Here is a 24,472-nt window from a genome sequence, read left to right on the forward strand (position 1 = left end):
CTATAACGACAATAAGACAGGTCTCAGGCAAGTGGAGCATTCCAGAGCTGTGAATTAAGGGTGCAGGTCCAGAGTGACCTTGACTTCACTACATGTCTCGTGTGAATCTGTACTGAGGGGACAGGACTTTACAGAGCTGGCGATGGAAGAGATGGTTGAGGAGCAGGAGGAGAACACTCCTCAAAACTTTGTCATGGTGGTGGTGGTGGAGGAGGAGGGAGGGGTGATGGGACTTCAAGGGTCCTTTTTCCCTGGGGCTACCGTTTCCTCGTCGGAATCCAACTTTCTTGGATTCCGATCTGAGGAAGCGGGACCAAGTGGCATGCAGCAGCCCCCACCGACCACCATGCTGAATCCGCGGTGGCTGATCCGCCAAAGTGGGAATGCTGCAAGACAGGCAGATGTGAGCCTGGACATGGTGGCACTGTCCAGGATGAGCATTGACTTGAGTCGAGAGCTCCTCCAGGCCATTGCTGGGTTGTCCGCAAACTTCACAGCTTTAGCTGCCCGTCAATCGTAGGATATGGCGGTGCTGATTGCTGCGGTGAGGGAGAATACCTGGACTGCTAATGCCAATGCTATGCGACAATCGATGGTCATGGGATATGGCACTGCACCCCAAGGTGCCATACCAACAATGGTGACAGCACCTGATTGTTTGGAGGAACTAGTTTCTTCCTACTTTGAAGATGGGTCCTCAGTACTCCCTGCTTCTCCAGACCCCCCACACATAGCGCTGCCATTATCACCCCCCCCCCCCCCCTCCCCCGGCAGAAGTCACGCTCGAGGTGCTCTGCTGCACAATGTACTGTTCCCGACGTGGGCAGCACCAGCCGTATTGATAGCGGGAGGAGGAAGAGGGGGGGGGTGGTCAGGGCCAAGGGTCGGGGGGGATTGGGGAGGAAAGGCGTTGGGAAAGGTGGCCGCAGGTAGAATCGTGGAAAGGTGCAGGGGTGTTTTCAATGCTGTTTATACTGTAGTTGTTGTTGATAATGTTATGTTTTGTAAAATTTTCATTCAGAACAATTATTTTATTTTATGACATTGTTAAAGTTTAATTCAAATTACAACTTTTATTCAAAAAAACTTATTTAACTAAACCTTTCTTCTACTGTAGTTCACTCACTTCTGGAAAATTAGGAGTCACAGTCATTGTTAGGGTCAGCAATATTAGCAGTGAAACTACAGGCCCCATTTCTTTTAAACACACAAGTTTGTTCGGATGTCCACACAGTTATCCACAATATAGTCTAAATCCCTTAATAACTACTCCAGAAGTCACTCAAAATCAATGAAAATCACAGAAAAATACATTCCAGTTTGCTGGCAACTTTACACAGCCTTTCCACCGTTCACTGGGTTGATTCCGGGGATGAGGGGGTTGACTTAGAATTCAGAAGAATGAGAGGTGATCTTATCGAAATGTATAAGATTATGAGAGGGCTTAACAAGGTGGATGCAGAGAGGATGTTTCCACTGATGGGGGAGACTAGAACTAGAGGGCATGATCTTAGAATAAGGAGTCGCCCATTTAAAGCTGAGATGAGGGGTAATTTCTTTGCTCAGAGCGTTGTGAATCTGTGGAATTCGCTGCCTCAGAGAGCTGTGGAAGCTGAGACATTGAATAAATTTAAGACAGAAATAGACAGTTTCTTAAACGATAAGGGGTTATGGGGAGCGGGCAGAGAAGTGGACCTGAGTCCATGATCAGATCAGCCATGATCTTACTAAATGGCAGAGCAGGCTCGAGGGACCGTATGGCCTACTCCTGCTCTGATTTCATATGTTCATTTGTTTTCCCCCCACAGAAAAAGAAAATACCAAAATGGAGGAATAACACTGGGACAAAGCAAGGTAATTACCTAAAAAATTGGCGGTACCGATCCTCAGCGATAGCGGGCGGTAAAAACTGCATAATTAGGGAAATTAGTGCTGCAGGGGAATTTTCTTCATTTTTTGGGTGGGAAACGTGGGCGGGCGGTGTGCAGTAACGCCGGCGGTAAGCATTGTCCGAAATTACTGCCGGTGATAATCGGGACTAAAATGGGCGGTACAGTGTGGTAATTTGCCTTTGTGGCAAAAACGGGTGGCAACTGGGCAGTAATCCGGCGATCTCAATGGAAATTCTAGCCCTATTGATTCTATAAAAAGTATGTTTAAATCAATGCGACTGCAACATTTCTAAACGTTACTGTCGTTCATTAATAATGGTTCCAGTCGGTGTTATCTCTGTAAAAGTCTTGCTCATTCAAGTCAAAGCTTGTCATACACTTTACGTTTGTGCTCACCGTGACCCTTCCCTCTTTCCATTCAGTGACAACTTGTATTTAGATACCGTCTTTAACATAGTGAAACATCCCAAGGCGCTTCACAGGAGCATTATCAAACAAAATGCAACATAATGATCCTGCCCTCTGGAACTTTCTACTCATTTGTCTCCACATTGCCACTCCATGGTTTGAAAAACCTTTTCAAAACCCTCCTGGTCAATCATGTCTTCAATTTCCTATCATATGTTTTCCATTTTTATCCGCCCTTCCCACTCACTATCCATCACATCCTTTCCCCTCTTATTATAAAGCACATTGATATTTCCCTCAGTGCTTCACGAGTACTGCATACATGCAAGTTCGGGTTGCTTTATCTGACATCAGCATTTCTCGTTCCAGCAGCTACTCCATATTGTCATCAAATGTTGAATTCTATAAACTATCAGCACACTAAGAACACACGTTTCCTGCCTCCCTCCACCAAAGGAGAAGTTAGGTTTATAATTGTTAGTTAGAGTTTCACTTATAGTCTCCTTGTTACACATTGTCCCTCTCTTTACATTGAAATAATACACACTAACAATTCAACCCTCTCATTATCGCCTTTTACACAAAATAAATGTCAAACAGATTAATGCATAAAAACATGAAATAAATATACACAAATAAATATCCATTCTATGGAAACATTACTTGTATTATTGGTGAACATAAAATATACAAAAACAGCTCATTGTTTCTCTATTTATTGATGTATTTGTTTTACCAAAAATCAGTGGTTTCTGTGGGAAGCATGTTTTAAATATTTCCATTGTGTCATTGGTCTATTTACCAACCGTTAACACGTTAAAAAAATAAAACGTGTTTCCATTCTCGTCTCATCAAATCTGGTTTATGAAAGGAATCGGGTCAGTTTTTATATTACAGCTCGTCCCGTAGACTGGAATAAACACGAATAATAGAGAAGGCACCCTTGTGCATGAAACTAGTATGAAAACTGGATTATCATTCAATAAAATATAATATCTGAAGGGAATGAACAGTAAAATGGGATGCATGTTGGTGCAACTGATTGTGCTCCTACTTCCAGCGATGGGTATAGTAGGTAAGTGATCTGATTAAAGTCCTTTAACATTCAATCCTTGAATTGAATTCATTGGCTTCGGACTGAGAGTTATTACAAGTAGAAGTTACCCGGTGTGGAATATTCTAAAGTATAGTTGAAGAATTGACCAATAATAGTGTTCAGAACAACAGTATCAAAATAAAGTTTGTGCAGTTAAAATAATTTGAATAATTGTTCAAAGGCCCACATCATGTTGGTTGGGTTATGTCTCTATATTAGTGATATTTAGATGGAGATACTGTTTTGTGTATTATTGATTGTGAATCTTCAAACTGCTATAAGGCTCGGATTGTTTAAAGTTGTGCAGATCTTGGGTAAAAGTAGATCATTCACGGAACAGTGTTCAAAGTGATGGCAGCTACTTCACAGAACTAGAAACAAAGATCTCCCATAGATTATTATGGTGACATCCTGATCAGTCTGTGACAGTTTGTGTGGAATAAAACAAGTTCAAAACAGTAAAAAAAATTACTGCAGTATATCAGGTCTCAAATCATCTCATAGTTTAGAATGAAGTCTGAAACAGACAAATATATTTTTTTAATTCTTTACATTAGATCCAATAGGAAGGATATCTCAAATTCAGCACTGTTTAAATTGAGTTTTTGATATTCCCCATTTATGTTGAAAGAATGACTAAATGGCCCCAAACTGAAAATGACAAACTTATTTTATTCCATCAGGTATCCCGCTGATTGAGGAGGTGACCCAGCCGCGTCTGGTCAGTGTCCGGAGAGGAGAGTCAGTCACAATAAACTGTACATTTATTCAAAATGGAAGCGATGGTGACTGGGTCTGGGCATACTGGTACAGGAGTTCTCCAGGGGCGTCTGATATTGTTTTTCAAGACACTTTCCCGACCTGCATTCCTGACGTTACTCGGGGTGTTTTCAGGCGCTGTATTTCATCACTGAAGATTGAAAATGTTTCTTTTCATCACTCTGACAATAATTATACATGCGTGGTGAAGGCACTATCAAGCTACCCACCAGTGGAGAGAAAGGGACAAGGATCACAGATACAGATTTATGGTAAAGTACTGCATATATTATTGCAGTTGGAGAACAATGGCATTTATTTTTTATACACATACATGCATACAACTACAGACCAGTCTCAGGCTTAGTGCATTTTGTAGGACAGGCTGTGCTTATTCGGCTAGGTGACCATGGCCACATGTTTCCCTATCTCGACGGGTCCGTGGCGGGTGACATCGGTGGTGGGTCCCAACCCAGCTGCTGTCTCCATCCTGGCCTCTGAAATGAATTTCCCCTGTCTGGGCTTGTTAAGCCCGCCCAGCGCGTTTCCCAGCCAATTACAGGAAGCGGGTCTGGTGACATCATTTGACGATGCGTCGTCAGCCAGTTTCCTTCAAGGGACCATGGCCAACTTTATTTTGAAATTCGGGCTGTCAGAGTTCTACAGCATTGAGGTGCTGCAAACACTGACAAATGCTGCACAGAGGTGCAGGGCTGCTTATGCTTCAGGAGAGAGTCACAACATGCAGAGAGGTCCTCTTCTCTTCCCATGGGCAGAAGAGACCTCCCCAGGAGAGCAACACAGCCTGGTTGCAGGTTGCAGAGGAGGGCACAAGCAGGAATGTTGTCAGGGGAACCTGGGTGCAATGGCGCAAACATTTCAATGATCTCAGTAAATCACAAAACTTTAGTAAAAAGCCACACTCAACCTCATCTTGCTGTGCCTCTCATCACATCCCCATCATTCTGCCTTCTCTACCCTACTCCTGCACATCCTTACTCACACCAACTTACTTGCACCTCCACTAATCCCTCTCTATCTATCTATTATCACATCCCCATCTCACTAGCTACGTCTCACACTTGTGCAGTCATACCAACTAACAACAAACAATGGTAGGCATTAGGGTCTTTTAAGCAATGTTAATATAAAGTTTCTGTTAACGTAGTATCAAACATTGAAACCTTTATTTTCAACACTGTGCTCTTCGACAGATGTGTGTACACCTTTAGAGGTGACTTAGTGAGTTGCAGTGAATGGTGAGACATAACAGTACCCCCCACAATTGTGATGAGTGTGAAAGGAATGGCTTGGGCACAATAGGGATGCTTTATGGTGTTGGTGTGGGGTGGTGCCAACCTGGTGCATCATGTGGCAGCCAGGGTGTACAGTGTCAAGTGAAGTAAATCTGGCCCTGGTGAGGCCAACCCTGGCCTCCCGGGCAGCAATGTGGTCAAGTGTCAATGCCCGCTGTCCTGTGCAGCATCAGGTGATTGCGGAGAAGATTGGTGGAGCAGTTGTTGGTGCTGCTGGTGTTGGCGATGATGATGGTGGGATTCTGAGGATCAAGGTGAGAGAGCACAGGGTAAAAATGATCAGAGGGTAAATAAAATTGAGAGTTAAACAAGTGGCTCAAAGACAGGTGTGGGAGAAATAGGTTTTGGTTCATGGGACACTGGCACCAGTACTGAGGTAAGAGGGAGCTGTTCTGATGGGACGGGCTTCACTTGAACCATGTTGGGACTAGTGTCCTGGCAAATCACATAACTAGGGCTGTAGAGAGGGCTTTAACCTAATTAGTAGGGGCGAGGGTTCAGATGAGTGGAAATTTAAAAAGTCAAAGAGCAAGGAGAAGGCAATAGAGCAGAGTAACACTGGGGGAATTGATAACTAGAGCGTAACAGGAAGCGACAGAATGTATAAACATAAGAGTGTATCAGAAAGTGGGGTCAAAGCAGTGAAAAATGGTAAAAAAACAAAATTAACAGCTCTTTATCTGAATGCACGCAGCATTTGTAACAAAATAGATGAGTTGATGGCACAAATAGATATAAATGGGTATGATATGATAGCCATTACAGAGACATGGTTGCAAGGTGACCAAGGCTGGGGACTGAATATTCAGGGGTATTTGACAATGCGGAAGGATAGACAGAAAGGAAAAGTGTTACACTCATAATAAACGGTCAAACTGAGTACTGTGTGTGATGAGCAACTGTGACCTTAGCTCCTTTATTAAGGTTCCAGAGTGCAGGTACCTAGTGGGTGGCCTGCTTATATACTGTACTCCCAAGGGATGCTGGGATCCCTTGGGACTCCAACAGGTAGGCCCTCTGGTGTCATGTGTGATGCAGGTTACAAGGGGTTAAATATATAACATCACTCCCCCATAAAGTCAACAGTACATTTATTTACAAGGTGAGGCGATCTGGGGCTTTGCGCTCCCTTGTCGATCGTCTCGGTACAAATGCTGGTGTGGGTGGGTTGGTCAGTTCTTCACTGGGCTGTTGGGCAGCCGGCCTTGCTGGGCTGCTGGGGATGATGAGTTCAGTTTCGTGGTCAACTGTGATGTTGGAAGGTCAAAGTTGGTGGTGTCCTCTTCAGGTTGTTCGTAGCTGTTGGTGAACGGCAATTTGATTTGGTCCAAGTGTTTTCTGTGTGTTTGTCCATTGGTCAGTTTGACCTGAAACACCCTACTTCCCTCTTTGGTTGTGACCGTGCCAGCGAGCCATTTGGGATCATGTCCATAATTGAGCACAAACACATTGATCTCAAGATCGCGTGACAAATTTGCGCGGTCATGGTATACACTTTGTTGATGCCGCTTGTCCTCCATGTGATCATTAGATCAGGGTGGACAAGAGAGAGCATTGTTTTAAGCACCCTTTTCATGAGTAGCTCAGCTGGGGGAATCCCAGTGAGTGAGTGGGGTTTGGTGCAGTAGCTGAGCAGTACTCGGGACAACTGGGTCTGCGGGGAGCCTTCTGACACGCGTTTCAAGCTTTGCTTGATGGTCTGAACTGCCCGTTCTGCCTGGCCGTTGGATGCGGGCTTGAACGGGGCAGATGTGACATGTTTTATCCTGTTGTGGGTCATGAATTCCTTGAATTCAGCACTGGTGAAGCACGGCCCATTGTCGCTGACTGGAACATCAGGCAGGCCATGCGTTGCAAACATGGCTCGTAAGCTTTCAATGGTGGCCGTGGATGTGCTTACAGACATTATCGCACATTGAATCCATCTTAAGTAAGCATCCGGGACAACCAAAAACATTTTGCCTCGGAATGAGCCCGCATAGTCTACATGGATTCTTGACCACGGTTTGGATGGCCATGACCACAAACTTAGCGGTGCCTCTCTGGGTGCATTGCTCAACTGAGAGCAAGTGTTGCACTGGCGCACACATGACTCTAAACCTGAGTCGATGCCAGGCCACCATACGTGGGATCTGGCTATGGCTTTCATCATTACGATGCCTGGGTGGGTGTTGTGCAATTCACAAATAAATGTGTCTCTGCCTTTCTTGGGCAAGACTACGCAATTGCCCCACAAAGGACAGTCCGCCTGCAGGGACAGCTCATCTTTGCGCCTATGGAACGGCTTAATCGCTTCCTACATCTCCACTGGGACACTGAACCAGCTCCCATGGAGGACACAGTTTTTTTTACCAAGAACAGTAAAGGATGCTGGCTGGTCCAGATACTGATCTGGCGGGCGGTAATGGATTTCTCATTCTCAAATGCCTCCATGACCATGAGCAAGTCCGCTGGCTGTGCCATTTCCACCCCGGTGGTGGGCAATGGTAGCTGACTGAGAGCATCTGCGCAGTTCTCTGTGCCCGGTATGTGGCGGATTACATAGTTGTATGCCGACAACGTGAGCCCCCATCTTTGGATGCGGGCAGAGGCATTGGTATTAAACCCTTTGCTCTCCGAGAATAGCGATACGACCGGCTTGTGATCAGTTTCAAGCTTGAACTTGAGGCCAAATAAGTACTGATGCATTTTTTTTATCCAGTAAACGCGTGCCAGAGCCTCTTTTTCAACCATGCCTTAGGCCCTTTCGGCCTTGGACAAACTCCTGGATGCATACGCAACTGGTTGCAAAATTCCCGAGTCATTAGCCTGTTGTAACACACACCCAACCCCGTTTGATGATGCATTGCAAGCTAACACCAATCATTTACATGGGTTATACAGGACATGCAGTTTGTTAGAACACAATAAGTTTCTGGCTTTCTTAAAGGCAGCCTCTTGTGAATTCCCCCATACCCAGTTATCTCCCTTGCGCAGTAGCGCATGTGGGGTTCTAGCAGGGTGCTTAACCCAGGTAGGAAATTACCGAAATAGTTAAGGAGCCCCAGGAATGACCACAGCTCCGTCACGTTCTATGGTCGCGGCGCGTTCTTGATGGCCTTCGTCTTGGTGTCTGTGGGTCTGATACCGTCTGCTGCGATTCTCCTTCCGAAGAATTTGACGTCTTGTGCCAGGAAAACACATTTCGTGTTTCAACCTGAGCCCCACAAAATCCAACCGACTAAGAACCTCCTCCAGATTCTTCAAGTGCTCCATGGTGTCCCGACCTGTAACCAATACATCGTCCTGAAAGACCACTGTGCAAGGAACCGACTTTAGAAGGCTCTCCATGTTCCGCTGGAAGATCGCTGCGGCCGACCGAATCCCGAATGGGCACCGGTTGTAGATAAACAGACCTTTGTGCGTGTTGATGCAGGTGAGGCCTTTCAAAGATTCCTCTAGCTCCTGCGTCATGTAGGCCGAGGTCAGGTCCAGCTTAGTGAACGTCTTCCCTCCAGCCAGGGTCGCGAATAGGTCGTCTGCCTTGGGTAGTGGGTACTGGTCCTGCAGCGAAAAACTGTTACTTTATCGTCCCCACAAATTCTAACCGTACCATCCTGCTTGAGTAATGTAACAATCGGACTGGCCCAGTTGTTGAATTCCACCGGCGCGATGATGCCTTCACGTCCAGCTTGATTTCCACTTTTTCACGCATCATGTACGGTATAGTGGATGGGTCGCGTACCGGGAACCAAATGGATCTGCACTTTCGCCACCGAAAAGTTTCCAATGCTGGCTCGAATAACAAAGGGAACTTGCTTAGAACCCAGGTACATGCGGTGTCGTCGACGGACGAAAGTGCTCAGATGTCGTCTCAGTTCCAGCAGATTTTCCCCAGCCAGCTTCTGCCAAACAACATGGGGCCATCCCCTGGCACAATCTATAGCAGGGGTTCGTGTACTGCTCCATCATAGGAGACTTTAATTTCAGCACTGCCAATTACAGGGATTAGTTCCTTGGTCTAAGTCCTTAGTTTGCTGTGAATGGGGCTGAGCTTGGGCCTGTGTGCCTTCTTTCCCCACAGCCTGTCGAAGACCATTTTATTCATTATGGACTGACTTGCCCCCATGTCCAGCTCCATAGACACTGGAATACCGTTAAGTTCAACTTTCAACCTAATTGGTGGGCATTTCGTCGTGAACGTGTGTACCCCGTACACCTCTGCCTCCTCAGTACAAGTTTCCAATTCCGTCTGATCCACTGTGGATCGATCTTCCTCTGCAACGTGGTGGTTTGCAGGGTTTGCAGCTCGCCTGCACATTTGTTGAGGTGTCCCATTGTTCTGCAGCCATTACATACGTAATGCTTAAAGCAGCATTGAGGAGGCCGATGATCACCCCCGCAGCGCCAACAGGGTGTTAACTGCCTCGCATTAACAGATGATGGCGAACTCTGGGTCAATTGAGGCCGGGCCACAGCAGCCAGCGTGTATATTCTGCCCTGTACATTTCTGCTCAAAACTGACGTCACTTTATGCACAGTATGCCTGGGCTATCGTTATGGCTTAACTCAGATTCGGAGGTTCTACAGTCAACAGTTTGCGAAGGATTGTCTCATGTCCGATGCCCAGTACAAAAAAGTCTCTGAATTTGTTCTAGGAATCCCTCAAACTCACAATATCCTGCAAGGTGCCTTATTTTGGCGACGTAGCTCGCTACTTCCTGGCCCTCTGATCGTTGACATGTGTAGAACCGATATCTCGCCATCAAAACACTTTCCTTAGGATTTAGGTGCTCCCAGACCAGCGTACACAATTCTTCGTATGATTTCTCTGTTGGTTTTGTCGGGGTCAGGAGGTTCTTCATGAGGCTATAGATTGTTGCCTCACAGACAGTAAGGAGGATCGCCCTTCGTTTGGTAGCGTTCTCGTCCCTTTCCAGCTTGTTGGCCATGAAGTATTGGTCGGATTCTCTCCACGAAGGCCTCCCACTCGTCCCTTCTGAGAACTTCTCCAGGATGTCGACTGTTCTTTGTATTTTCGCGTGGTTGTTTGTTACCTTGTCGCCAATTGTTACACTCATAATAAATAGTCAGACTGAGTACTGTGTGTGATGAGTAGGTGTGACCTTAGCTCCTTTATTAAGATTCCAGAGTGCAGGTACCTAGTGGGTGGCCTACTTATATACTGTACTCCCAAGGGATGCTGGGATCCCTTGGGACTCCAACAGGTAGGCCCTCTGGTGGTCAGGTGTGATGCAGGTTACAAGGGGTTAAAAACATAACAAAAAGGAAGTGGGGTAGCTCTATTAATAAAGGATGTGATCAGTGCACTGGTGAGAAATTATATTGGCTCAGAAGATCAAGATGTAGAATCAGTTTGGGTGGAGATAAGGAATATTAAAGGGAAGAAGTCACCAGTGGGCATAGTCTATAGGCCCCCTAACAGTAGCTACATTGTTGGACGGAGTATAAATCAAGAAATAATCGAGGCTTGTAAAAAAGGAACGCAATAATCATGACCGATTTTTCGTATTGATTGGTGAAATCAAATTGGCCAAGGTAGCCTTGAGGGAGAATTCATAGAGTTTATTCAGGATAGTTTCCTTGAACAATACATTGAGGAACCAACCAGGGAGCAAGTTATCTTAGATTTTGTACTGTGTAATGAGACAGGATTAATAAATGATCTAGTAAAGGATCCTCTTGGAAAGAGTGATTATAGCATGGTTGAATTTCAAATTCAGTTGGAGGGTGAGAAAGTTGGATCTCAAACTTTAGCTTCAGCTTAAATAAAGGAGGCAGAGTTGGCTAAAGTGAACTGGGAAAACAGATTAAAGTGTGAGACAGTTGATGAGCTGTGGCGGATATTTAAGGAGATATTTCATAACTCTCAACAAAAATATATTCCAATGAGAAGGAAAGATTATAAGAGAAGGGATAACCATCCATGGCTAACTAAACAAATTAAGAACATAAGAACATAAGAAATAGGAACAGGAGTCGGCCATATGGCCCCTGGAGCCTGCTCCGCCATTTAGTATGATCATGGCTGATCCGATCATGGACTCAGGTCCACTTCCCTGCCCGCTCTCCATAACCCCTTATTCCCTTATCGGTTAAGAATGGTATCAAATTGAAAACAATGGCATATAAAGTGGCCAAGATTAGTGGGAGTCCAGAGGATTGGGAAACTTTTAAAAACCAGCAAAGAACGACTACAAAAATAATGAGAGGGAAGATAGATTATGAAACTAAACTCGCAAGAAATATAAAAACAGACAGTAAGAGTTTCTACAGATATATAAAAAGGAAGAGAGTGGCTAAAGTAAATGTTGGTCCTTTGGAGGATGAGACTGGGGAATTAATAATGGGGAACAGGGAAATGGCAGAGACTTTGAACAAATATTTTGTATTGGTCTTCACGGTAAAAGACACTAAAACATGACAATAATGGATAACCAAGGGAGGAACTTAAAATAATCACCGTCACTAAAGAAGAAGTACTCAGTTAAATAATGGGACTAAAGGTGGACAAGTCCCCTGGACCTGATGGCCTGCATCCTAGGGTCTTAAAAGAAGTGGCTGCAGAGATAATGGATGCATTGGTTGTAATCTACCAAAATTCCCTGGATTCTGGGGAGGTCCCAGCAGATTGGAAAACTGCAAATGTAACGCCCCCTATTTAAAAAAGGAGGCAGACAGAAATCAGGAAACTATAGACCAGTTAGTCTAACAGCTGTCATTGGGGAAAATGCTGGAATCCATTATTAAGGAAGCAGTAGCAGGACATTTGGAAAAGCTTATTTCAGTCAAGCAGAGTCAGCATGGTTTTATGAAAGGAGAAATTACATTTGGCAAATTTGCTGGAGTTCTTTGAGGATGTAATAAGCAGGGTGGATAAGGGGGTACCAGTGGATGTGGTGTATTTGGATATCCATTTTATAAGGTGCCACATAAAATGTTAATGCACGAGATAAAAGTTCATGGGGTTGGTGGTAATATATTAATTAGCATGTATGGAGGATTGGCTAACTAACAAAAAACAGAGAGTTGGGATAAATGGCTCATTTTCCAGTTTGCAAACAATAACTAGTGGGGTGCCACAGGGATCAGTGCTGGGACTTCAACTATTTACAATCTAAATTAATGATTTAAATGAAGAGGCAGAGTGTAATGTAGCCAAGTTTGCTGATGATACAACGATGGGTAGGAAAGCAAGTTGTGAGGAGGACACAAAAAATCTGCAAAGGGATATAGATAGGCTAAGTGAGTGGGCAAAAAATTGGCAGATGGAGGATAATGTGGGAAAGTGTGAGGTTATCCAGTTTGGCAGAAAAAAACCCCAAATTATTATTTACAAATTAACAAAATGCTGCAGTACAGAGGGGCCTGGGGATTCTTGTGCATGAAACACAAAAGTTAGTATGCAGGTACAGCAAGTAATCAGGAAGGCAAATAGAATGTTGGCCTTTATTGCAAAGGGGATGGAGTATAAAATACGAGATGTCCTGCCACAAGGGTATTGATGAGGCCACAGCTATAGTACTGTGTACAGTTTAGTCTCCTTATTTAAGGAGGGATATACTTGCATTGGAGGCAGTTCAGAGAAGGTTCATTTGGTTGATTCCTGAGATGAAGGGGTTAACTTATGGAGAAAGGTTGAGCAATTTGGACCTGTACTCATTGAGTTCAGAAGAATGAGAGGTGATCTTATTGAGACATATAAGGTAATGAGGAGGTTTGACAAGCTAGGTAAAAAGAGGATGTTTCCACTCGTGTGGGAATCTACAACTAGGGGGCATAGTTTTTGAATAAGGGGTCTCTGATTTGATGAGGAGGAATTTCTTCTCTCAGAGGGTTGTAAATCTGTGGAATTCTCTGCCCCAGAGAGCTGTGGAGGCTGAGTCATTGAATATATTTAAAGCAGAGATAGACAGATTTTTGAGTGATAAGGGAGTAAAGGGTTATGGGGAGCAGGAAGGGAAGTGGAGTTGGGCCCATGATCAGATCAATCATGATCCTATTGAATGGCGGAGCAGGCTCAAGGGGCCAAATGACCTATTCCTGCTTCTATTTCTTACGTTATGTTCTTATGAGTATAAAGGGCACCTATGCTGTGAAATAGATGGTAGTTGAACTTTAGATGACAGAAGCGATCTGTCAATGGTGAGAAAGGTAATGAGGGGGTCACTGGATGGAGACTTGTGTTAAGATTTGCAACAAGGTGAATCTGTTGTGGAAATGCAGTGAGGAAGAGCTTGTGGCTGAGGGAAGATATCTCTGTAAGGTGGGAGCTTTTACTTGACATTTGTAGCTGTCAACACATCAGCTGATTCAACGGCCACTGACCTTACGCCTTTGATACCTTTCCAATCTTCTCCAGACTTACATCATAGCCTATGTCCTTTGATCCACCAATCATGACCTCTTGTTCATGCCCCCCCCCCCGCCCCCCCCATTTATATTCTTATATTCCATTGTTGCAAAGCCTTCATCCACTCTCTGTACTCTATTGATAAATCTCTCCACCCTACTACATCCTAACTTTTTTTTATTACTGCTTGGTGTACATGCTGTGAAATTCCTTAGGAGTTTTTATTACATTAAAGGCAAATTGTTGTTGGCAGTGATGTCATCATTTTTGCTGTAATGCATTAGGGAGTCAGATCGCTAGCGTGTCTCCTGAGTTATATTGGTATTTTGGCATTAAGGCGCACAAAATAAATCTGCTGCCTACTGACTGTTGCCCATCCTCCGGAAGTTTCTACCGTGGATGGTGCTTTGGTTACTGGACATCAGTCCACCTGCTCTGCTAAAGGTTTCTACTCTGAGAATATCTCTTTTAAATGGCCAGATCATGGAACAAGCCTTTCTAACATCACTACACTGACTACAAAAAATGCTGGTGGTGGTACATCTATTGTCACCTAAAGTGGGAGACCACAAACAGTCCATAGGGGATCTAGAGTGACATTAGTGTAATTATCCAACAGATATTTTGTTTCATCTATCTTTTGATCAAGAGGAAAGGGTGATTTAGCTACCGATGTGACTCTATTTTATCAAAATAACAGGTGGTGCATGAAAGTAAGGCAAAGTGTATTTTCATTTGGAATTAATGATACATTCAGCAAAAAATTATTTTACATTATAATACACAATACATGTTCAGAATAGTGGCACTAAGAATCCCTGATAATGTTGCCAATCATATCGATGCACAAGATGTTAATAAATGTTCACAGAGCAGGATAAGGCTTTATGGGTTCATACATTATGTTTTCTGCTCTGTCTCAGGACCTCCTGAAGTTTCTACTGTGGATGGTGCTTTGGTTGCTGGACGTCGTTCCAACCTGACCTGCTCTGCCAAGGGATGGTACTCTGAGGGTATCTCCTTTACCTGGGCATGCCATGGAACAAACATCTGCACAAACGTCATCACACTGACCTCGAAAAGAACTGGTCATGGTACATCTGTTGCCACCAGCCAGCTTGAGATCGTCCCTAAAGTGAGTGACCATGGATCTGTCTGTAGCTGTCAGATCAACCATGTGACTTTCAGACAGCCAGTAATAAATGAGATCAAATTGCATGTTATGTGTGAGTATTATCCGCAATATTATTGTCATTTTCAGAAATGTTTTAGAGCATAAGGTATAAGAAAAATGCTCACTGGCCAATTAGCAATTCCTTTTTCGTCTGTGGTTTTCAACTGTCAGCTTGGTTCTGCTCGAAGCGCTTTCACCTCTTTATGAGAAGTTTGAGGTTTTGAACTGCACGCCATAATCTAGACCGACCCTCGCATGCAATACTAAGAATGTACCACATTGCTGGTGGTGGTGTTCTTCGGGTATGTTAAACCAAGTTCCTGGCTATTGGTTCAGGTGGATCTTGAAGACCCCTTGGGCTAGAACCTGCACTTTTGTGGTTATCGTTTCTGGCGTAGGCATTAAAAAAGGGTTTTCAGATCGTCGGTGTAAAGTCCTGTCCCCTCAGTACAGAATCACACGAGGCATGTAGTGAAGTCAAGGTCACTCTGGACCTGCACCTTTTATTTCACAGCTCTGGAATGCTACACTTGCCTGAGACCTGTCCTTATATACCTGTCTCTTGCAAGTGCACCCCCGGTGGTAAGGTATGCTGGTGGTTACAGGTCATATCTTATTACAGTCATGTATAGCATGTTGGGATACAGTTATATATAATAATGTAAGATACATGACATCACCCTCCCCCAAGGTCTTATTGTCGTTATAGGTTCAGTCTCTCAGGTGGTCTACACTCTCGCGTGGAGCGTCTGAGTTGTGGTTCAGTTGTTTGCCTTGGTGTCTGTTTTTCTTTGGGTGTGGTTGCTGGTATCTCGCCTGGGCTGTCTGTTTCGATTGGTGTGATTGTTGTGATTGTTGTGACTCGCCTGGGCTGTCTGTTGGGATTGCCCTTTCCTCAGGTTGTTCCCTCTGTCTGTCCACCAGGTATGGTGCGAGTTCCACATTGTAGTCTGCCTCTGGTTCCGCAGTGCTGTTGGTAAATCTGCTTTTGACTTGGTCTACATGCCTCCGGCAGGTTTTGCCATTGTCCATTTGTACTACCAGTAGCCTGTTTCCTTCCTTGCCCGTTACTGTCCCTGCAAGCCATTTGGGACACCTGCCATAGTGTAATACAAACACTTTGTCCCCTATCTCATTCAATCTCCCCCTTGAATTTCTGTCATGGTACTCAGTCAGCTTACGGCGCTTTGCCTCAACGATTTCGTGCATGTCTGGGAGGATTAATGAGAGCCTTGTTTTTTAAAATCCTTTTCATCAACAGTTGCGCGGGGGCGATCCCAGTCAGTGAGTGTGGATGAGATCTGTATGCCAACAGCAGTCGCGACAGGCGACTCTGCAGCGTGGGACCTTGGATTTTAAGCATGCCTTGTTTAATGATTTGCACTGCTCTCTCCGCCTGGCCATTGGAGGCCGGCTTGAACGGTGCCGTCTTGACGTGATTTATGCCGTGGTCAATTATAAAGTCTTGGAATTCTGCGCTGGTGAAGCACGGACCATTGTCACTGACCAATATGTCAGGGATTCCATGCATTGCAAACATGGTTGCGAGGCTCTCCACAGTGGTGGAGGTTGTGCTCGAGTTTAAAATGGTGCATTCGATCCACTTTGAAAATGCATCTACAACTACGAGGAACATTTTGCCTATGAATGGGCCTGCATAGTCTACGTGCACCTGCGACCACGGTTTGGTAGGCCATGGCCAGGGGCTCAGTGGAGCCTCCCTGAGGGCATTGCTGAGTTGGGCACAAATGGTGCATCTTCGGACGCAGAGCTCCAAGTCCGCATCAATACCAGGCCACCAGACGTGGGATCTGGCTATGGCCTTCATGAGAACGATCCCCGGGTGCTCGCGGTGGAGCTTCTGGACAAATGCCTCTCTGCCTCACAGAGGCATGACTACTCGGCTGCCCCATATCAGGCAGTCTGCTTGTAGTGATAGCTCATGCATGCGCCTGTGAAAGGGTTTTAATTCCTCTGGACAGGCATCGCGAGCCTCTGCCCAGTCACCTGTTAGGACACATCTTTTTACTAAGGATAACGTGGGGTCGCTGGCCGTCCAGGCTCTGATTTGGCGAGCCGTCATGGGCGAACCTGTGGACTCAAAAGCATTGATTGCCATGACTATCTCACAGTCCTGGTCGTCAGACCCTTCCGTGGTCGCCAGGGGTAGCCTGCTGAGCGCGTCGGCACAGTTGTCTGTGCCTGGTCTGTGCCTTATGGTATAGTCGTAGGACGCCAGCATGAGTGCCCACCGTTGAATTCGCGCCGAGGCGTTGCCGTTTATTGCCTTGCTCTCGGATAGGAGGGAGGTGAGGGGCTTGTTGTCGATTTCTAACGTGAACTTGGCCCCGAAAAGGTATTGGTGCATCTTTTTGACACCGTACACGCACGCGAGCACCTCCTTCTCTACCATTCCGTACCCGCGCTCCGCCCTTGAAAGTGACCTGGAGGCATAAGCTATGGGTTGTAATTTTCCCGCACTATTGACATGTTGCAAAACGCACCCGACCCCATACGCTGATGCATCGCATGTGAGAACTAGCTTTTTACCTGGGTCAAAGAAAGTCAAAACACTGTTGGAACACAGAAGGTTGCGTGCCTTATTGAAGGCGCGTTCCTGGGTGTCCCCCCAAAACCAATCGCATCCCTTCCTGAGTAGCATGTGGAGAGGCTCCAGCAGCGTGCTTAAGTTCTGCATAAAGTTCCCAATGTAATTGAATAGCCCGAGAAAGGCGCGCAGTTCTGAGAAATTCCGGGGCCTGGGTGCCAGGCGAATTGCTTCTGTTTTGGACTCTGTTGGGCGGATTCCATCAGCGGCAATCCTTCTGCCCAAAAATTCAACCTCGGGTGCAAGAAACAGGCACTTGAATTTCTTGACTCGTAGGCCTACCCGATCCAACCGCTCTAGTACTTCCTCCAAATTACGGAGATGGGAGTCGGTGTCCCTGCCCGTGATAAGTATGTCGTCTTGAAATACAACTGTCCCCGGATGGACTTGAGCAGACTCTCCATGTTGCGCTGGAATATGGCAGCTGCCGACCTGATGCAGAATGGGCATCGATTGTACATGAAAAGGCCTCGATGTGTGTTGATGGTGGTGAGTAGCTTGGATTCCTCGGTCAATTCTTGCATCATATACGCAGATGTGAGGTCTAATTTTGAGAAAAGTTTACCTCCAGCCAATGTGGCAAATAAGTCCTCCGCTCTGGGCAGCGGGTACCAGTCGTGTAGGGAGACTCTGTTTATGGTAGATTTGTAGTACACACAGATTCGTACGGATCCATCAGGCTTCATGACTGGGACGATGGGACTTGCCCAGTCGCTAAACTCCACAGGTGATATAATGCCTTCCCGCAGAAGCCTGTCTAGTTCATGTTCAATCTTTTCCCTCATCACAGAGGGTACAGCTCTGGCCTTGTGATGGACCCGTCTAGCATCCTGTGTGATGTAGATTTTGACTTTGGCCCCTTTGAAAGTGCCCACACCTGGCTGAAAGAGATGTTCAAATCGCTTTATAACTGTTGAGCAGGAGGTCCGTTCCTCTAATGACATGGCATGGACATCATCCCATTTCCAGTTTAGTTTTGCCAGCCAGCTTCTCCCCAGCAGTGCTGGGGGGTCTCCGGGAACAATCCACAAGGGAAGTCGGTTCACTGTCCCTTTGTGTGTGACAGAGAGCATGGCGCTGCCGAGGACTGGTACGATTTCTTTGGTATAGGTCCTTAGTTTGGTGTCGACCCTTGTGAGTTTTGGTCTGTCTCTTTTATGTGGCCACAGTTGTTCAAATTGTTGAGCACCCATGAGAGATTGACGCGCTCCTGTATCCAGCTCCATGTTGACAGATATCCCATTGAGTACGACCGTCATCATTATCGGAGGCATCCTGTTGTAGGAGCAGCGGCCATTGATCGTGTTGACCCACTGTACATCGGTGTCCCGGGTTCTGTCCCCACCATCTTCTGGTCCGCTTTCCGACCCATCCGATTCGTATACCAGCTGAGCTGCCGTTTTTTTGCTCATGCGGGCCAAATGCCCTGTATATTCACAATTTCTGCAAACAGCCTGCTGAAATCGACATCCCCTTGATGAGTGCCCACCCCCACACCTCCAGCACAGACCTGTTCCATTGTTCAAAGTGTTCCCAAAGAATGAGCTGCGTCTGGCTGATCTCTCTTGAGCTTGTAGTTGATTGCTCGCATTGTGGGTTGATGAGTTGTGAACGGCCATTCCTGTGGCCCTTGATGGGTTCTGCCTGCTGTCGAGAGCCTGTTCTCCCGGTTTTGTCTGTGTTTGGGGGTAGCAGCTTGTTTAGTGCTGTGAACTCCTTGTTCCGATATTTCGTTAGTTGTCATACCTGCATTGTAAATCAACCTCGTTTCTTCTTCCCCTACCAAGAATGTCTGTGCAACCAGTGCTGCTGCCTCTAAGGTCAGGTTCTTGGTCTCTCTGAGCTTTCGGAATATGCCTGCGTGGCCTATTCCTTCAATGAAAAAGTTTCTCAGCATTTCTCTCCTCAGTTCATCGGAGAACTCACATAAACTAGCCAACCTCCGAAGTTCCGCCACAAAGTCGGGTATGCTCTGGCCCACACAATGTCTGTAGTTGTAGAACCTGTGTCTGGCCATATGTAGGCTGCTCGCTGGCTTCAGGTGGTCTCTTACCAGTGTGCTCAATTCTTACCAGTGGGCTCTTCTCTTGTCTGCCTTATCGTCGCCTAACCAGTCTTTGGTTACAAAGCTTTGCTGGAGCCTTTTTATAAAGTCCTCCCAATTGTCTCCCGCATTGTACTTTTCATCTGATCCGTTGTTCGCCATTCTGTGGATTCTGTAATCCCATAACTCGTCGCCACTGTAAAGTCCTGTCCCCTCAGTACAGATTCACACGAGGCATGTAGTGAAGTCAAGGTCATTCTGGACCTGCACCTTTATTTCACAGCTCTGGAATGCTCCACTTGCCTGAGACCTGTCCTTATATACCTGTCTCTTGCAAGTGCACCCCTGGTGATAAGGTATGCTGGTGGTTACAGGTCATATCTTATTACAGTCATGTATAGCATGTTAGGATACAGTTATATATAATAATGTAAGATACATGACATCACCCTCCCCCAAGGTCTTATTGTCGTTATAGGTTCAGTCTCTCAGGTGGTCTACACTCTCGCGTGGAGCGTCTGAGTTGTGGTTCAGTTGTTTGCCTTGGTGTCTGTTTTTCTTTGGGTGTGGTTGCTGGTATCTCGCCAGGGCTGTCTGTTTCGATTGGTGTGATTGTTGTTGACTTGCCTGGGCTGTCTGTTGGGATTGCCCTTTCCTCAGGTTGTTCCCTCTGTCTGTCCACCAGGTGTGGTACAAGTTCCACATTGTAGTCTGCCTCTGGTTCCGCAGTGTTGTTGGTAAATCTGCTTTTGACTTGGTCTACATGCCTCCGGCAGGTTTTGCCATTGTCCATTTGTACTACCAGTAGCCTGTTTCCTTCCTTGCCCGTTACTGTCCCTGCAAGCCATTTGGGAGAACTGCCATAGTTTAGTACAATCACTTTGTCCCCTATCTCATTCCATCTCCCCCTCGAATTTCTGTCATGGTACTCAGTCAGCTTACGGCGCTTTGCCTCAATGATTTTGTGCATGTCTGGGAGGATTAATGAGAGCCTTGTTTTTAAAGTCCTTTTCATCAACAATTGCATGGGGGGGATCCCAGTCAATGAGTGCGGACGAGATCTTTATGCCAGCAGCAGTCGCGACAGGCGACCCTGCAGCATGGGACCTTGGATTTTAAGCATGCCTTGTTTAATGATTTGCACTGCTCTCTCTGCCTGGCCGTTTGAAAGAGCTCTCCATTTAGTGCCACTCCCCGGCTCTTTCCCCAAAGTTCTGAAAATATTTCCTTTTCAAGTATATTTCCAAGGTACTATTGAATCTGCTTCCACCAGTCTTTCAGGCAGTGCGTTCCAGATCATAACAATTTGTTGTTTAAAAAGAATTCTCTAATTTCCCCCCTGGTTCTTTTACCTATAACCTTAAATCTGTGCCCTCTGGTTACCAATCCTCCTGCCAAAGGTAAAGGTTCCTCCCAATCTATTCTGTCAAAACCTCATATAAATTTGAACACCTCTATTAAATCTCACCTTAACCTTCTCTGCTTTAAGGAGAATAATCCCCGCTTCTCTAGTCTGTCCTCATAAGTGAAATCCCTCATCCCTAGTACCATTCTATTAAATCTTGATATAACCTTGAAAAGGCCTTGATATCCTTCCTGAAATGTGTTGAACAGAATTGGACACAATACTCCAGCTGAGGCCGAACCAGTGATTTATAAAGGTTCACCATAACTTTATTCATTTTGTACTACACACTTCCCTTTATAAAGTCAAGGATTCGTATGTTTTTTTAACAGCTTGACTGTTTTTAGTGATTATATCAATCCAATAGAGAGGGCACGTTTACATTGTTACACCAGTCCAATATAATGGATTTGACTGAGAACCAAATTAGTTCCACTGGGTCTTTCAATGCCAGCCTTGATAAACAGTCATGATTAGACTCTGTAAATGAAACATGAACAATTTTAGACACAATTTCTGGAGTTTTTGCTCAAGTTCAGTGAGCAATTGGAAAATAAGTAGTTAGCTGTACTTAGTTTATGCATTTGCGAGTTGTATTAACCCAGGGAGCTTCCTGTGAGCTGTTCTGCTGCGTGTTTAAGTTGACCATATTATAACATGTCTACTGCGGGCTGGAAGCTTGTCCTCAACAACTGCTTTTTTTGGACTGTTGGTGTGCATTTTGCAGCCTGTCATTCACTCAGTGGTTATGTTACCCTGGAGTCCCTAAGCAACATGTTCCAGTCACTGTTCAGGATGGTATGAGAACACTTTCAGTAAATATTCTCAAACTGCTTCAGTCTCACTTTGGTTGCCATCGGCTCATCTCTAAGGCGTAAGACTTCCTCTGGTTCTGGCACATCAGTGAGCATAGGAATAGGAGTAAGCCATTCAGCCCATCAAGCCGGTTACCCTAGGAGCAGGTGTAGGCCATTCAGCTCCTCAAGCTTGTTACCATAGGAGCAGGAGTAGGCCATTCAGCCCCTCGAGTTTGTTACCATAGGAACAGGAGTAGGCCATTCTTCCCCTCGAGCCATAGGAGCAGGAATAGGCCATTCAGCCCCTCAAGCCTGTTCCGCCATTCAATGAGGCCACAACTGATCTGTAGCTTAACTCCATCTACCTGCAGTTTATACGTGTACACAGGGATCTCTCTTTATGGAGCAGAGAGCAGTGAAAGCAGGATTTTAGCTGCACTTTTACTGCAACATTTGATATTTCTGTTGCTAGTTAGTCTATTTACCAGAAGAATAGTCACCTAGAGACTAAAGGGGGTGGATTGCCACGAGTTTCTCTCGTTCATCCATCATAACCTCATAAAAACATAAGAACATAAGAACATAAGAACATAAGAATTAGGAACAGGAGACGGCCATCTAGCCCCTCGAGCCTGCTCCGCCATTCAATAAGATCATGGCTGATCTGGCCGTGGACTCAGCTCCACTTACCCGCCCGCTCCCCGTAACCGTCAATTCCCTTATTGGTTAAAAATCTATCTATCTGTGACTTGAATACCTCAATGAGCTAGCCTCAACTGCTTCCTTGGGCAGAGAATTCCACAGATTCACAACCCTCTTAAACAAAGGGGACTACAGTGGGATGAGGGCAGAGTTGGCTAAAGTAGACTGGAAATACAGACTAAACGGTCGCACAATTGAGGAACAGTGGAGGACTTTTAAGGAGCTCTTTCATAGTGCTCAACAAAAATATATTCCAGTGAAAAAGAAGGACGGTAAGAGAAGGGATAACCAGCCGTGGATAACCAAGGAAATAAAGGAGAGTATTAAATTAAAAACCAATGCGTATAAGGTGGCCAAGGTTAGTGGGAAAAAAGAAGATTGAGAAAATTTTAAACGACAGCAAAGAATGACTAAGAAAGCAATAAAGAAAGGAAAGACAGATTACGAAGGTAAACTTGCGCAAAACATAAAAACAGATAGTAAAAGCTTTTACAGATATATAAAACGGAAAAGAGTGACTAAAGTAAATGTTGGTCCCTTAGAAGATGAGAAGGGGGATTTAATAATGGGAAATGTGGAAATGGCTGAGACCTTAAACAATTATTTTGCTTCAGTCTTCACAGTGGAAGGCACAGAAACCATGCCAGAAATTGCTGGTCACAGGAATGTGGGAAGGGAGGACCTTGGGACAATCACTATCACTAGGGGGGTAGTGCTGGACAGGCTAATAGGACTCAAGGTAGACAAGTCCCCTGGTCCTGATGAAATGCATCCCAGGGTATTAAAAGAGATGGCGGAAGTTATAGCAGATGCATTCGTTATAATCTACCAAAATTCGCTGGACTCTGGGGAGGTACCAGCAGATTGAAAAGCAGCTAATGTAACAACTCTGTTTAAAAAAGGGGGCAGACAAAAAGCAGGTAACTATAGCCCGGTTAGTTTACCATCTGTAGTGGGGAAAATGCTTGAAACTATCATTAAGGAAGAAATAGCGGGACATCTAGATAGGAATAGTGCAATCAAACAGATGCAGCATGGATTCATGAAGGGGAAATCATGTTTGACTAATTTACTGGAATTCTTTGAGGATATAACCAGCATGGTGGATAGAGGTGTACCGATGGATGTGGTGTATTTAGATTTTCAAAAGACATTCGATAAGGTGCCACACAAAAGGTTACTGCAGAAGATAGAGGTACGCGGAGTCAGTGGAAATGTATTAGCATGGATAGAGAATTGGCTGGCTAACAGAAAGCAGAGAGTCGGGATAAATGGGTCCTTTTCGGGTTGGAAATCGGTGGTTAGTGGTGTGCCACAGGGATCGGTGCTGGGACCACAACTGTTTACAATATACATAGATGACCTGGAAGAAGGGACAGAGTGTAGTGTAACAAAATTTGCAGATGACACAAAGATTAGTGGGAAAGCGGGTTGTGTGGAGGACTCAGAGAGGCTGCAAAGAGATTTGGATAGGTTAAGCGAATGGGCTAAGGTTTGGCAGATGGAATACAATGTCGGAAAGTGTGAGGTCATCCACCTTGGGGAAAAAAAACAGTAAAAGGGAATATTATTTGAATGGGGAGAAATTACAACATGCTGCGGTAAAGAGGGACCTGGGGGTCCTTGTGCATGAATCCCAAAAAGTTAGTTTGCAGGTGCAGCAGGTAATCAGGAAGGCGAATGGAATGTTGACCTTCATTGCGAGAGGGATGGAGTACAAAAGCAGGGAGGTCCTTCTGCAAATATATAGGGCATTGGTGAGGCCGCACCTGAAGTACTGCGTGCAGTTTTGGTCACCTTACTTAAGGAAGGATATACTAGCTTTGGAGGGGGTACAGAGATGATTCACTGGGCTGATTCCGGAGATGAGGGGGTTACCTTATGATGATAGATTGAGTAGACTGGATCTTTACTCATT

At 45.3% G+C, this 24,472-nt stretch overlaps 1 protein-coding gene across 1 annotated transcript in view; it reads left to right on the forward strand.

Annotated features, from left to right (window-relative positions):
- The window catches only part of LOC139276408 (sialic acid-binding Ig-like lectin 13), a 116,211-nt gene that overhangs the window by 79,662 nt on the left and 12,077 nt on the right, over positions 1–24,472 (forward strand). The window contains exons 4-6 of the mRNA XM_070894363.1: positions 1,809–1,854; positions 4,080–4,427; positions 14,748–15,050. Coding sequence (XP_070750464.1) covers positions 1,809–1,854; positions 4,080–4,427; positions 14,748–15,050 — 697 coding nt within the window. The remainder of the gene's footprint in view (positions 1–1,808; positions 1,855–4,079; positions 4,428–14,747; positions 15,051–24,472) is intronic.

Source organism: Pristiophorus japonicus, chromosome 11 (genome assembly GCF_044704955.1).
Source record: "Pristiophorus japonicus isolate sPriJap1 chromosome 11, sPriJap1.hap1, whole genome shotgun sequence".
NCBI lineage: Eukaryota > Metazoa > Chordata > Chondrichthyes > Pristiophoridae > Pristiophorus > Pristiophorus japonicus.